Source organism: Scyliorhinus torazame, chromosome 15 (genome assembly GCF_047496885.1).
Source record: "Scyliorhinus torazame isolate Kashiwa2021f chromosome 15, sScyTor2.1, whole genome shotgun sequence".
Classification (NCBI taxonomy): Eukaryota; Metazoa; Chordata; class Chondrichthyes; order Carcharhiniformes; family Scyliorhinidae; genus Scyliorhinus; species Scyliorhinus torazame.
Genome location: NC_092721.1, coordinates 163,401,671 through 163,415,442, shown reverse-complemented (window position 1 = coordinate 163,415,442; position 13,772 = coordinate 163,401,671). Strand labels below are relative to the sequence as shown.

At 51.0% G+C, this 13,772-nt stretch overlaps 1 protein-coding gene across 5 annotated transcripts in view; it reads left to right on the top strand.

The window, feature by feature from the left end:
* The first annotated feature begins 2,845 nt into the window (after positions 1–2,845).
* The window catches only part of dclk1a (doublecortin-like kinase 1a), a 514,704-nt gene continuing 503,777 nt past the window's right edge, over positions 2,846–13,772 (top strand). Inside the window, exons 1-2 of one of the 5 annotated variants that reach the window (XM_072477025.1) lie at positions 2,846–3,092; positions 3,385–3,765. In XM_072477025.1, the coding sequence (XP_072333126.1) occupies positions 3,396–3,765 (370 nt within the window). In that variant the 5' untranslated portion in view covers positions 2,846–3,092; positions 3,385–3,395. The remainder of the gene's footprint in view (positions 3,093–3,384; positions 3,766–13,772) is intronic. The other 4 variants (XM_072477026.1, XM_072477022.1, XM_072477021.1 and 1 more) reach the window with 4 other exon arrangements.

Sequence of the window (13,772 nt, the reverse complement as noted above, 5' to 3'; positions counted from 1 at the left end):
TAGGTGAGAGTGACTGCCCTTGACATCAAGGCAGCATTTGACCAAGTATGGCATCAAGGTGCCTTAACAAAATTGAAATCAATGAAAATCAGTGGAAACCTGTTTGAGTCATAGAAAGTACAAACCAAGATGGTCCCGGGACATTTCTACAGGAGTTCCTCAGGGTAGTGTTACAGGCTCAATCATTTTCAGCTGCTTCATCAGTGACTTTGTTTCATTTATAAGGTCAGAAGTGAAGATGTTCACTGATCAACAAAACTCTTTAGATACTAAAGCAGCCCATGTACCAATGCAGCGAGTCCTGGAAAATATTCAGCATGGGGCTGTAAAGTGGAAATTTACATTTGTTCCATATCCGTGCCGGGAAATGCCCATCTCCAACAAGATAGGATCTAACCATCTCCCCCTGATGTTAAATGACATTACATTTGCTGAATCCCGCAAACATCTTGGGGGTTTTCATTGACCAGAAACTGACCTGGACTCATCATATAAATACTGTGGCTACAAGAGCAGGTCAGTGGCTGTGAATCCAGATGTGAGTAACTCACCTCCTGACTCTCCAAAACTTGTTCACCATCCTCAAGGCAGGAGAGTAATGGAATATGTTCCACTTGCCTGGATGAATGTGGCTCCAGCAACACTCAAAAAGCTCAACCCCTACCCAAGACAAAACAATCCGCTTTATTGGCACCCCACCAACAGCCTTAACACTCCCAAAAAGATCAGTTATAATTTGGATCAAGGAAAATATGAAAGAGCAATGAGGTAAATGAACAGACTAAATGGAACTTACAGCACAGAAACAGGCTTTTTGGCCTAACTAGTCTGCGATGATCTGGGTTTTTTTTTTCAGTATTGGTGTTTGAAGAATAAATGTTGGCCAGGTCACCAGGAGAACTCTCCTGCTCTTTGTTGAACACTGCCACGGGACCTATGCATTTAGCTAAATAGGGAGACAGGGCAGCATTTCAATATCTCATCTGAAAAAGGAACCTTCGACAATGTGACTCTTATTTTATACTGCACTGATGTGTCAGCCTGGATTACATGCTCAACTTACTAAAGTGGAGTTTGAACCTATGACCATATGACTTAGAAGCCGGAATGCCACCACTGAGACAAGGCTGACACTTAAATCATCGCCCACTTCAGACTGCTCCATCATGTAAAATGGATCCTCAAAATATGCAGGATTGGAATACTTGTAATATTATTTAGAATTCTGCTCTAGAATTATAGAATCCGTCATGGTAAAAAGATAACATAGCGTGCTTGAACTTTTTGTTCCTTCGTGCATTTTCTAATGAATCACAATTTCAATTCCGCCTGAAACTGACTTTCAAGACCAACCTCAGTTCTTTGTCTCATCCTTTCTGTGCATTAGTCACTAATAATTCCTCTGCTCCCACTATTTTTGAATGATATGCTGTTGACGTCTTCTTAACTCGCTGACACAAGTATGCCATCTGATTGTCTCAATGCAGTATACACGTGCACAGCCCCTGTCTGATTCATGAATGGATAACTGCGACTAAAGTTATATCCTCAGGTCTTCTCCATCCAGACTTAACTGAATGCTCTGAGTCAGCCCACGTCACGGTAACAATTATGCTTCATAGTCGAGCCAGCCAGTTCCACCTCTTATCTTAGATAACTATTTCCATCACAACTTTTTTCCTTTTCTGTATTTTATCATTGTTATCTTCAGATTCCCTTCTAAGCTCTAAATGATCTCCTACTCTCCCCTCATTCCCTCCACTCCTTCGCTAAAATGACAAAACATAAGTCATAAAGCTTTCTGTCCTTCCACAACCGTAACATTTTTAAAACTCAGGTTTGGCAACATCTAATCACCAATTACATATCTGCCCATTTTTAAAATATTATTTTTCATTTTGGTGATGCCTTCCATTCTGGCCATTGTCTTTCTCTCGAATTTGCCAAATATAAATCAAGTGGATTAAAGACTCTGAACATGCCATGGGGTCCAAGCAGAGACTATTTATCATACAACATAACTCTTTGTTATTTAAAATGTAGGTGTTAACTGCTATTAGATCTTTCCCATTGCCAAATGTTTAATAAATCATCACGCAGCCCCCCCCCCCCCCCGACTATCCCAGGAGACAGCTGTGCATAATTCTCTCAAATAGTCTGCTAAAGTAATGTTTTACATTATGTTAAAAAAATCAGGATCACATGGAACATCGGAATAAATTTAAATTATTTGTGCGATTGTTCAATGTTAATGACTTAACAATATAGGGTATATGATCTGGATGCATTGCAAATTGTTTCCAATTTTAAAAAATAGTTGCCCTGGTGAAAAATATTTGGATCTTCAGGATTTTCAGTAACCTGTTTTGAAGAATCGTTCGACTGAGATTGTTTTAAATCAAGATTATTAAAAAAATTAGGATCTCGACAGTTCACATGAGGTTTGAATGTGTTTCCACTGCTGGATTGATTTTCCAGATCCCTCCTGCAAAATGCACTAGCTCACAAGCACAATAATAATGTGGGCATATGAGGCCCTTTAGATCCATCGATAGGCAGTATGCATCACAAGAACGTGAACAGGTCTCTACTTACAGATGTGGAATAATACGATTAGCATTACAACACTCATATATTGCAGTGGACTTCCTGCTCTGCCCCTTTCCATTATCTGAGCTGTAGATGAAACAGGGCATATTGCATGCTGACCAGAGCTGTTATCTTGCACAAATTAAACAACTTTAATTAACTCGTTTGTCCACGAAGCGGACGTGGGGTGGGATGTGCCGGCCAAGCAAGATGCGCGGATTTGCAATCCGTTATCAGTTTCTCTGGGGAGAATTAAAACGCGCGTGTGACTGGCGTGAAGGATGAATTGAAATGAGGGACGGGCCAATGCAAATCACAGTTCACAGCAGCTGCAGCCCTGTCTCTAACACACATAACATAGACAGACGCACAGGTCCGGAGACACAACAAAGGCACTCAGCAACTCTCCCTCTGTCTCTCTCATCCAGGCCACGTAAAACATCAGGAAGAGAACCTGCTGGAAATAAAAGCGTCTGGGTATCCACATTCACCTCCAAACATTGGTATGTATTATATTACGTTGCCTGTAATCTAATTCACTGAGAACACTGGGTGTAACAGGACCAGATTTTGCTATCAAAGGTGCATTGCTTAATAAATATTTTTCTAATTGACGATTAGGAGATGCACCTTCTATTTTGCTTACATTTGATGCTGACAGGGATGGGGCATGTGGGGTTTAACAAAAATTACAGTGATTTCCTTTGTTGTAAGCTAACCTCCGTTTGGGAGACTAGAGGCGAATTCTAAAGCGAGGTGTTATTTGTCTTCTTTTTAAAAACATGATAATTCTAGATCAACTCGACATGGATAGGGATTTAGAGTTTGAACATTTTGATGAACGAGACAAGGGGATGAGGTACGGCAGAGCGTCCCGGCTCAATGGCTTGCCCAGCCCAACACACAGCGCCCACTGCAGCTTCTACCGGACCCGCACCCTGCAGACTCTCAGCTCGGAGAAAAAAGCCAAGAAAGTGCGTTTTTACCGCAACGGGGACCGCTACTTTAAGGGCATCGTGTACGCTGTGTCCCAGGACCGCTTCCGCTCCTTCGAGGCGTTGCTGGCGGACCTGACCCGGACTCTCTCGGATAACGTCAACCTGCCCCAGGGAGTCAGGGTCCTCTACACCATCGATGGCTTCAAGAAAATCACCAGTCTCGAGGAGCTAGTGGCAGGTGTGTATGGCCAGCAAACCAAAATAGTATGGACAATTTGAGCAGAAGGTCAGCACCACCAGGAGCGTCACTGGGTGGCAGAGCAGAATCTGTAAGCAGTCGTTTAGGTGCAAGGGGATAGTTCAGGGTAAAGCCCCCTCCCTCCCACCCCTAAAACCCCTCTCCCCCACCCCTAACCTCCCCTCTCCCCCACCCCTAACCTCCCCTCTCCCCCACCCCTAACCTCCCCTCTCCCCCACCCCATCCCCCCCTCTCCCCCACCCCATCCCCCCCTCTCCCCCACCCCCCCCCACCCGAACCCCCCCTCTCCCCCACCCCTAACCCCCCCTCTCCCCCACCCCTAACCCCCCTCTCCCCCACCCCTAACCCCCCTCTCCCCCACCCCTAACCCCCCATCTCCCCCACCCCTAACCCCCCATCTCCCCCACCCCTAACCCCCATCTTCCCCACCCCTAACCCCCATCTCCCAAACCCCTAACCCCCCATCACCCAACCCTAACCCCCCCTACCCCCCCATCTCCCCCACCCTAACTCCCCCCATCTCCCACACCCCTAACCCCCCATCTCCCCCACACCTAACCCCCCCATTCTCCCCCACCCCTAGCCCCCCCATCTCCCCCACCCCTAGCCCCCCCATCTCCCCCCCACCCCTAGCCCCCCCCATCTCCCCCCCACCCCTAGCCCCCCCATCTCCCCATCCCTAACCCCCCTCTCCCCACCCCTAACCCCCCCTCTCCCCCACCTCTAACCCCCCTCTCCCCCACCCCTAACCCCCCTCCCCCTCTCCCCCACCCCTAACCCCCCTCTCCCCCACCCCTAACCCACCTCTCCCCCACCCCTAACTCCCCTCTCCCCCACCCCTAACCCCCCTCTCCCCCACCCCTAACCCACCTCTCCCCCACCCCTAACCCCCCTCTCCCCCACCCCTAACCCCCCTCTCCCCCACCCCTAACCCCCCTCTCCCCCACCCCTAACCCCCCTCTCCCCCACCCCTAACCCCCCTCTCCCCCACCCCTAACCCCCCTCTCCCCCACCCCTAACCCCCCTCTCCCCCACCCCTAACCCCCCTCTCCCCCACCCCTAACCCCCCTCTCCCCCACCCCTAACCCCCCTCTCCCCCACCCCTAACCCCCCTCTCCCCCACCCCTAACCCCCCCTCTCCCCCACCCCTAACCCCCCCTCTCCCCCACCCCTAACCCCCCCTCTCCCCCACCCCTAACCCCCCCTCTCCCCCACCCCTAACCCCCCCTCTCCCCCACCCCTAACCCCCCCTCTCCCCCACCCCTAACCCCCCCTCTCCCCCACCCCTAACCCCCCCTCTCCCCCACCCCTAACCCCCCCTCTCCCCCACCCCTAACCCCCCCTCCCCCCCACCCCTAACCCCCCTCCCCCCACCCCTAACCCCCCTCCCCCCACCCCTAACCCCCCTCCCCCCATCCCTAACCCCCCTCTCCCCCACCCCTAACCCCCCCTCTCCCCCACCCCTAACCCCCCCTCTCCCCCACCCCTAACCCCCCCTCTCCCCCACCCCTAACCCCCCTCTCCCCCACCCCTAACCCCCCCTCTCCCCCACCCCTAACCCCCCCTCTCCCCCACCCCTAACCCCCTTCTCCCCAACCCCCTCTCTCCCTCTCCGCCACCACTAACCCCCCTCTCTGACACCTAACCCCCCTCTCTCTCTGACCCCTAACCCCCTCTTTCTCCCCCATACTATCCCCCTCTCTCTCCCCCATACTTACCCCCCTCTCTCTCCCCCATACTTACCCCCCTCTCTCTCCCCCATACTTACCCCCCTCTCTCTCCCCCACACTAACCCCCTCTCCCCCACACTAACCCCATCTCACTCCCACCCCTAACCCACTTCTCTCCCACCCCGAACCCCCTCTCTCCCACCCCGAACCCCCTCTCTCCCACCCCTAACCCTCTCTCCCACCCCTAACCCCCTCTCTCCCACATATTCGTCCCCCTTCTCCCACCCCTAACCCCCTTCCCCCACCCCTAACCCCTTCTCCCACCCCTAACCCCCCCCTCTCACCCCCATCCCAAACCCCCTCTCTCTCTCACACCTCTAACCCCATCTCTCTCCCACATAGAACAGAACATACAGTGCAGAAGGAGGCCATTCGGCACATCGAGTTTGCACCAACCCACGTAACCCCTCACTTCCACCCTATCCCCGTAACCCAATAACCCCTCAACCAATAATCCCTCAACCCATAACCCCACTCTCTCTCATCCCTAACCCCACTCTCTCCCATCCCTAACCCCACTTTCTCCCACCTCATCCCCCCCTCTCTTCCACCTCTACCCCCGCTCTCCTCTAACCCCCCTCTCTCTCCCCGAACCCCCCCTCTCTCCCCGGACCCCCCTCTCTCTCCCCGGACCCCCCTCTCTCTCCCCGGACCCCCCTCTCTCTCCCCGAACCCCCCTCTCTCTCCCCGAACCCCCCTCTCTCTCCCCCCGAACCCCCCTCTCTCTCCCCGAACCCCCCTCTCTCTCCCCGAACCCCCCTCTCTCTCCCCGAACCCCCCTCTCTCTCCCCGAACCCCCCTCTCTCTCCCCGAACCCCCCTCTCTCTCCCCGAACCCCCCTCTCTCTCCCCGAACCCCCCTCTCTCTCCCCGAACCCACCTCTCTCTCCCCGAACCCACCTCTCTCTCCCCGAACCCACCTCTCTCTCCCCGAACCCACCTCTCTCTCCCCGAACCCACCTCTCTCTCCCCGAACCCACCTCTCTCTCCCCGAACCCACCTCTCTCTCCCCGAACCCACCTCTCTCTCCCCGAACCCACCTCTCTCTCCCCGAACCCACCTCTCTCTCCCCGAACCCACCTCTCTCTCCCCGAACCCACCTCTCTCTCCCCGAACCCACCTCTCTCTCCCCGAACCCACCTCTCTCTCCCCGAACCCACCTCTCTCTCCCCGAACCCACCTCTCTCTCCCCGAACCCACCTCTCTCTCCCCGAACCCACCTCTCTCTCCCCGAACCCACCTCTCTCTCCCCGAACCCACCTCTCTCTCCCCGAACCCACCTCTCTCTCCCCGAACCCACCTCTCTCTCCCCGAACCCACCTCTCTCTCCCCGAACCCACCTCTCTCTCGCCGAACCCACCTCTCTCTCCCTGAACCCACCTCTCTCTCCCCGAACCCACCTCTCTCTCCCCGAACCCACCTCTCTCTCCCCGAACCCACCTCTCTCTCCCCGAACCCACCTCTCTCTCCCCGAACCCACCTCTCTCTCCCCGAACCCACCTCTCTCTCCCCGAACCCACCTCTCTCTCCCCGAACCCACCTCTCTCTCCCCGAACCTACCTCTCTCTCCCCGAACCCCCCTCTCTCTCCCCGAACCCCCCTCTCTCTCCCCTAACACCCCTCTCTTCCACCCTATCCCTGTACCTCAATAACCCCTCAACCAATAACCCCTCAACCCATAACCCCTCTCTCTCCCATCCCTAACCTCACTCCCACCCCTTTCTCCCACCTCATCCCCCCACTCACCCACCTCTACCCCCTCTCCCCTGACCCCCCTCTCTCTCCCCTAACCCCCCCTCTCTCTCTCCTAACCCCCTGTCTCTCTCCCCTAACCCCCTCTCTCTCTCTCCCCTAACCCCCTCTCTCTCTCCCCTAACCCCCTCTCTCTCTCTCCCCTAACCCCCTCTCTCTCTCTCCCCTAACCCCCTCTCTCTCTCCCCTAACCCCCTCTCTCTCTCTCCCCTAACCCCCTCTCTCTCTCTCCCCTAACCCCCCCTCTGGCCCCTAACCCCCCCTCTGGCCCCTAACCCCCCCTCTGGCCCCTAACCCCCCCTCTGGCCCCTAACCCCCCCTCTGGCCCCTAACCCCCCCTCTGGCCCCTAACCCCCCCTCTGGCCCCTAACCCCCCCTCTGGCCCCTAACCCCCCCTCTGGCCCCTAACCCCCCCTCTGGCCCCTAACCCCCCCTCTGGCCCCTAACCCCCCCTCTGGCCCCTAACCCCCCCTCTGGCCCCTAACCCCCCCTCTGGCCCCTAACCCCCCCTCTGGCCCCTAACCCCCCCTCTGGCCCCTAACCCCCCCTCTGGCCCCTAACCCCCCCTCTGGCCCCTAACCCCCCCTCTGGCCCCTAACCCCCCCTCTGGCCCCTAACCCCCCCTCTGGCCCCTAACCCCCCCTCTGGCCCCTAACCCCCCCTCTGGCCCCTAACCCCCCCTCTGGCCCCTAACCCCCCCTCTGGCCCCTAACCCCCCCTCTGGCCCCTAACCCCCCCTCTGGCCCCTAACCCCCCCTCTGGCCCCTAACCCCCCCTCTGGCCCCTAACCCCCCCTCTCGCCCCTAACCCCCCCTCTCGCCCCTAACCCCCCCTCTGGCCCCTAACCCCCCCTCTGGCCCCTAACCCCCCCTCTCGCCCCTAACCCCCCCTCTCGCCCCTAACCCCCCCTCTCGCCCCTAACCCCCCCTCTCGCCCCTAACCCCCCCTCTCGCCCCTAACCCCCCCTCTCGCCCCTAACCCCCCCTCTCGCCCCTAACCCCCCCTCTCGCCCCTAACCCCCCCTCTCGCCCCTAACCCCCCCTCTCGCCCCTAACCCCCCCTCTCGCCCCTAACCCCCCCTCTCGCCCCTAACCCCCCCTCTCGCCCCTAACCCCCCCTCTCGCCCCTAACCCCCCCTCTCGCCCCTAACCCCCCCTCTCGCCCCTAACCCCCCCTCTCGCCCCTAACCCCCCCTCTCGCCCCTAACCCCCCCTCTCGCCCCTAACCCCCCCTCTCGCCCCTAACCCCCCCTCTCGCCCCTAACCCCCCTCTCGCCCCTAAACCCCCCTCTCGCCCCTAAACCCCCCTCTCGCCCCTAAACCCCCCTCTCGCCCCTAAACCCCCCTCTCGCCCCTAAACCCCCCTCTCGCCCCTAAACCCCCCTCTCGCCCCTAAACCCCCCTCTCGCCCCTAAACCCCCCTCTCGCCCCTAAACCCCCCTCTCGCCCCTAAACCCCCCTCTCGCCCCTAAACCCCCCTCTCGCCCCTAAACCCCCCTCTCGCCCCTAAACCCCCCTCTCGCCCCTAAACCCCCCTCTCGCCCCTAAACCCCCCTCTCGCCCCTAAACCCCCCTCTCGCCCCTAAACCCCCCTCTCGCCCCTAAACCCCCCTCTCGCCCCTAAACCCCCCTCTCGCCCCTAAACCCCCCTCTCGCCCCTAAACCCCCCTCTCGCCCCTAAACCCCCCTCTCGCCCCTAAACCCCCCTCTCGCCCCTAAACCCCCCTCTCGCCCCTAAACCCCCCTCTCGCCCCTAAACCCCCCTCTCGCCCCTAAACCCCCCTCCCCTAATCCTTCTCTCTCCAACAACACAAGCCTTCCACTGTCGATCAACATAAAACCCAAACTTACACTTTGTGACTCCTTAAAACTGATGTGAATTGAAAAAAGCAAAACGTCTCGATTGAAAATCGTCAAGCAAATAAGATTCGTTCCACTTTTTCTCTTGAATCTGTTCAAATTTAATGGCTTTTCCCTATAAACTATTCACGGGGAGAAGATAAAAAATACCAACTTTGAGTCCAAGCATGTAATGGTTTACAATTCCAATTCCCCTTCTCACAGGCACGTCCATTGCTTGTAGGGTCTCCCCTCGAAGAAAAAAACAAATAACTTTAGTCAGTGAACTGGAGAAGTCAGCGGATTTCCTCAGCACCCACACAATCTCTCGTTTTGTAGTAATGAAGGAAATGAATCATTGCTGAATCGTGGTACCAAGAGCTGCTTCTTATTTCGAGTTCACCGCAGCAAATCCAGGGGAGGGGTGAACTGTCAGAATAAGTAGAGGGTTGGGTTGGCTGATATTTATCCGTAGAGAATATTAAACCCCTCGCTGATGCCGGGTTATGATTATAACAGTAATGACATTTTGACTTGAGTGAGGGGAAAACCTAAAATAAACCAGAAATCCGCACCTGGGTCATTTTAACCGTGCTCCTTTTTTAAAAACAGCGATGATATAACTCAATTAAGATGCAACAGATATAATGAGCTGGCCCTGTGATTTTTTAAAATTGCTCTCAGCGATAGCAAACACATATCTGATACACTGACACACATACATATACACGTGCACTTTTGATTTGTTAAATAAAGGTAATACAGGGGAAGATAGAGATACACAGAATATCTGCATTGACACAAAGAGGATATCTGGGTGGAGTCAGCCTGCTTTCTTTTTTTAGTCGATTTGAAAGATGTGTCTGGCCACAATTTTCATTTGCTGTTGTCTTAAGCTCAAATCGCCAAATTGAAGAAAAAACATTGGAATTGTCACAAGTGAATTAGATGGTGAATTGCTGGTGGCATTATATTCGGAAAGTGCAACGTTATTATTGATGTGGCATACACCTCGCACATTTATTTAATGATTTAAAATGTCGCCATTTTGAATAATTAGCTTTCAATTTTCTAATGATGATGGATGCACTTGAGTGGTCAGAATTGAAAGGGGTCTTCACGGTTTACCTGATTTATTTCTGGAAATTGATATTTCCTTTTAATTTGGAATGGGGCTGGTTTAGCACAGGGCTAAATAGCTGGCTTTTAAAGCAGACCAAGGCAGGCCAGCAGCACGGTTCGATTCCTGTACCAGCCTCCCCGAACAGGCGCCGGAATGTGGCGACGAGAGGCGTTTCACAGTAACTTCATTTGAAGCCGACTTGTGACAATAAGCGATTTTCATTTCATTCATTTTTTAGCTGTAAAGTAGTTTGTGCGACAGAGAATAATTTATTCAAACCTAAATATGCCAAGGAACCTTACGCCACCTTTAACCCCGACTCTTGTGCTAGAATATTTGGGGATGCGGTTGCCGTTGGCGACTATTGGTGCTGTGCTGCGGTAAATGGGATTTAGTAAGGACAGCTTATTGATGGAGGGATCATCGATGTCAAAAGAGGGAGGTTACCCTCCCTAGATCCTGCAGTGACCGGAAAGTGGCTGTGTCAACAATTTGCCCACACAACATAAGTGATCAAGAAACGTGAGCCATTTTGGGGTTAGTTGGGGTCTCCGTCTTCCCTTCCCCAGGGAAATGTAAATTGAAGATGTTTTTGTTGCGCTGTCTTTTTTTAAATTAAAAACTGGACTGTAATTAATTGTTGAATAATCAACAGAAAACATGTAATCCACTGTTTTGATCTGTCTGTCTGAAGATCCTGGGGCTTTACTGAGGAACTCTTTGAGGGGGAAAAAAGTATTGTGAAGGTTGACAGAATATAAATGACAGAATATATAATTCACCACAACTTGTTAATTCAGTATTCTACTGGTCATGTTGAAAATGAAAAATGAAAATCGCTTATTGTCACAAGTAGGCTTCAAATGAAGTTACTGTGAAAAGCCCCTAGTCGCCACATTCCGGCGCCTATTCGGGGAGGCTGTTACGGGATTACTGCACATTACATCAGTTGGGGACATGTTGAGTTTCCAGTCTACTAAGACCACTTTTAACTTCATTCTTGTCTATTGTGTACCATTCATCATTATTTTCTTTTCCATATACAGTACTGATTAAATTTAATTTGCCATTGTTCTTCCCAGACACATGTCTAACAGTGTCTGCAGATTTGAGTTGTCTCCTGCAGTTTCATTGCCTATTCTAGTTTAATATTTTCTGCAATGTTTGACCCAACTTGGTTTAGATTTTTGATTCCAAGTAATAAAGTGGACACAGCAAACTTTGGAATTTGCCATTAAGTCCTGCCACTCGGTCCTGACATTTTTTCTAACTCTTGTCTATCTCTCAATTTATTACCTATTCCCTAGCTTTAGCTTCAATTCCTAAATGTTTGATCTTTAATAATAGTTTTCAATATGGAAGTTTGTCAGTATCATGGAGTCCACCTGACCCAGAACTTTTATTAGATTGTGGTATGGGGAGCACACGGCCCACTCTACAGGTGTGGTAGAGCAGAAATGGAAAAGTATATTTTAAAGCAAAATAATGTTTATTCTATGAACGCAAGTTAACCTTTTTAAAACATACAGTGAACACCTTAGCAACCATTAATTCAAATACAACCCCCAAAGTATACAACATTAAGTAATCCTTTAAGCTTTCCTTTTAACATCCATAAGACTTAAAACACCTTTTACCAGAAGCACATCAGGTTAAAGTCACTACTGTTATTAATTTTAAATCAACAGGATCGATTTACAGTCTTTAGATTACAGAGAGAGACTCTAATACACCTTCTGGCTGTGACTGCAGCTATCCGCTCTGAAAACAAAACTAAAACACACCCTGCAGCAAACAGCCTAAAATGAAAGTAAAAAGCTGACAGACAGCCCAGCTCCACCTGCTCTCTTACATCACTGCAGTAATAAATGCCCATTTCTTAAATGTCCTCTCACTACAGATATTTATACACACTGATTTACAAATACCCATTCCTTAAAGGTACTCTCACATGACACCTCCCCCCAAGAAACAAAAATAAACCATCAAGTTGAAGATGGTTTCATTTTTCACCTTTTCACTATCCTTTAAGAAATGCACACAGTAAATATACTTTTTTGTTACAAAAAACAGCTATAATAATATAGTCCATTTTATTTTCGTTTTTCTTCCTCCAACTGAAATCCTTCTTGATTGACAGTCTCTTTGACCAAGAAGGTCTCTGCACGATCTGTCCATTGCTCTATGATTCGGCATTTCTCTTTAAAGTCAGATACTTTAGTTCAATCTGATCACAGAGTCCCTTGTAATTCTCCAACACAGGAGCATTGGCTAGCACTGCTTTCAGGCCATCAAATGCCTGTTGAATGTCCGCTGTCCACTGAAATTTTCGACGTTTCTTCAGAAAGTCCATTAGTGGAGCAACCACGCTACAAAAAATGTTCACCAATGTTCAATCAAATCCACTCATGCCAAGAAATCGCATCATTTCCCGTCATGTCGAAGGTATCGGAAACTCCTCACTAACTGTTGGTTTCACATCCCGTGTGACCATTCGACCCTGTCCGATTGTATGGCCAAGGAAAGTGACTTGGGCTTTTCTAAATTCACTTTCGGCTAGGTTTATCACCAAACCCGCCTCCTGAAGTCGATCGAATAACTCCATCAGATGTTTTAAATGTTCTTTCCATGTCTGGCTGAAAATGACCAGATGATCGATGTATATCGCACAATTGGGTAATCCTGAAACAACGTTGTTAGTTAACCGTTGAAATGTGGCTGGGGCGTTTTTCATGCCTAATGGCATAACTTTGAATTGGTATCTACCATCTGGAGTCACAAAAGCTGAAATCTCCTTCGCCCTTTCGGATAAAGGTACCTGCCAGTAACCTTTAAGTAAATCCAGTTTGGAAATAAAACCTGATTGTCCCACTTTCTCAATGCAATCCTCCAAACGTGGGATAGAATAAGAGTCTGTTCTTGTAACTGCATTAACCTTTCTATAGTCCACACACAACCGTTGGGTACCATCTGGTTTATGTACCATCACTATGGGTGAGCTCCATTGGCTGCAACCCACTTCAATTATGCCATTCTTCAGCATACTCTCAATCTATCTGTTAACCTGTGCCAATTTTAAAGGGTTAAGTCTATATGGATGTTGTTTGATAGGAACAGCATTTCCCACATCTACATCATGTTTAGCCATTTTAGTACTTCCCAATTTATCTCTACAAACTTGCCCATGTGATATCAATAACTCTTTCAGGTCAGTTTGCTTTTCCTCTGGAAGGTAGCAACAATTTAACCCAATTTTTAAGAACATCCTCATTTTCCAATTTAATTTGAGGTCTGTCAAATTCACAGTCATCTGGATTTGGTTTGCCACTTTGAGTTAGAATCATTAAAACCTCCTTTTTCTCTCCTTCCCTTTCAAAGTACCTTTTAAGCATATTCACATGACACACTCGGTGAGTCTTCCTTCTATCTGGTGTTTTTAACCACATAATTCACCTCACTTAATTTCCTTTCAATCTGATACGGTCCACACAACCTAGCTTTTAAAGGTTCACTTACCACTGGTAACAACACTAACACTTTATCC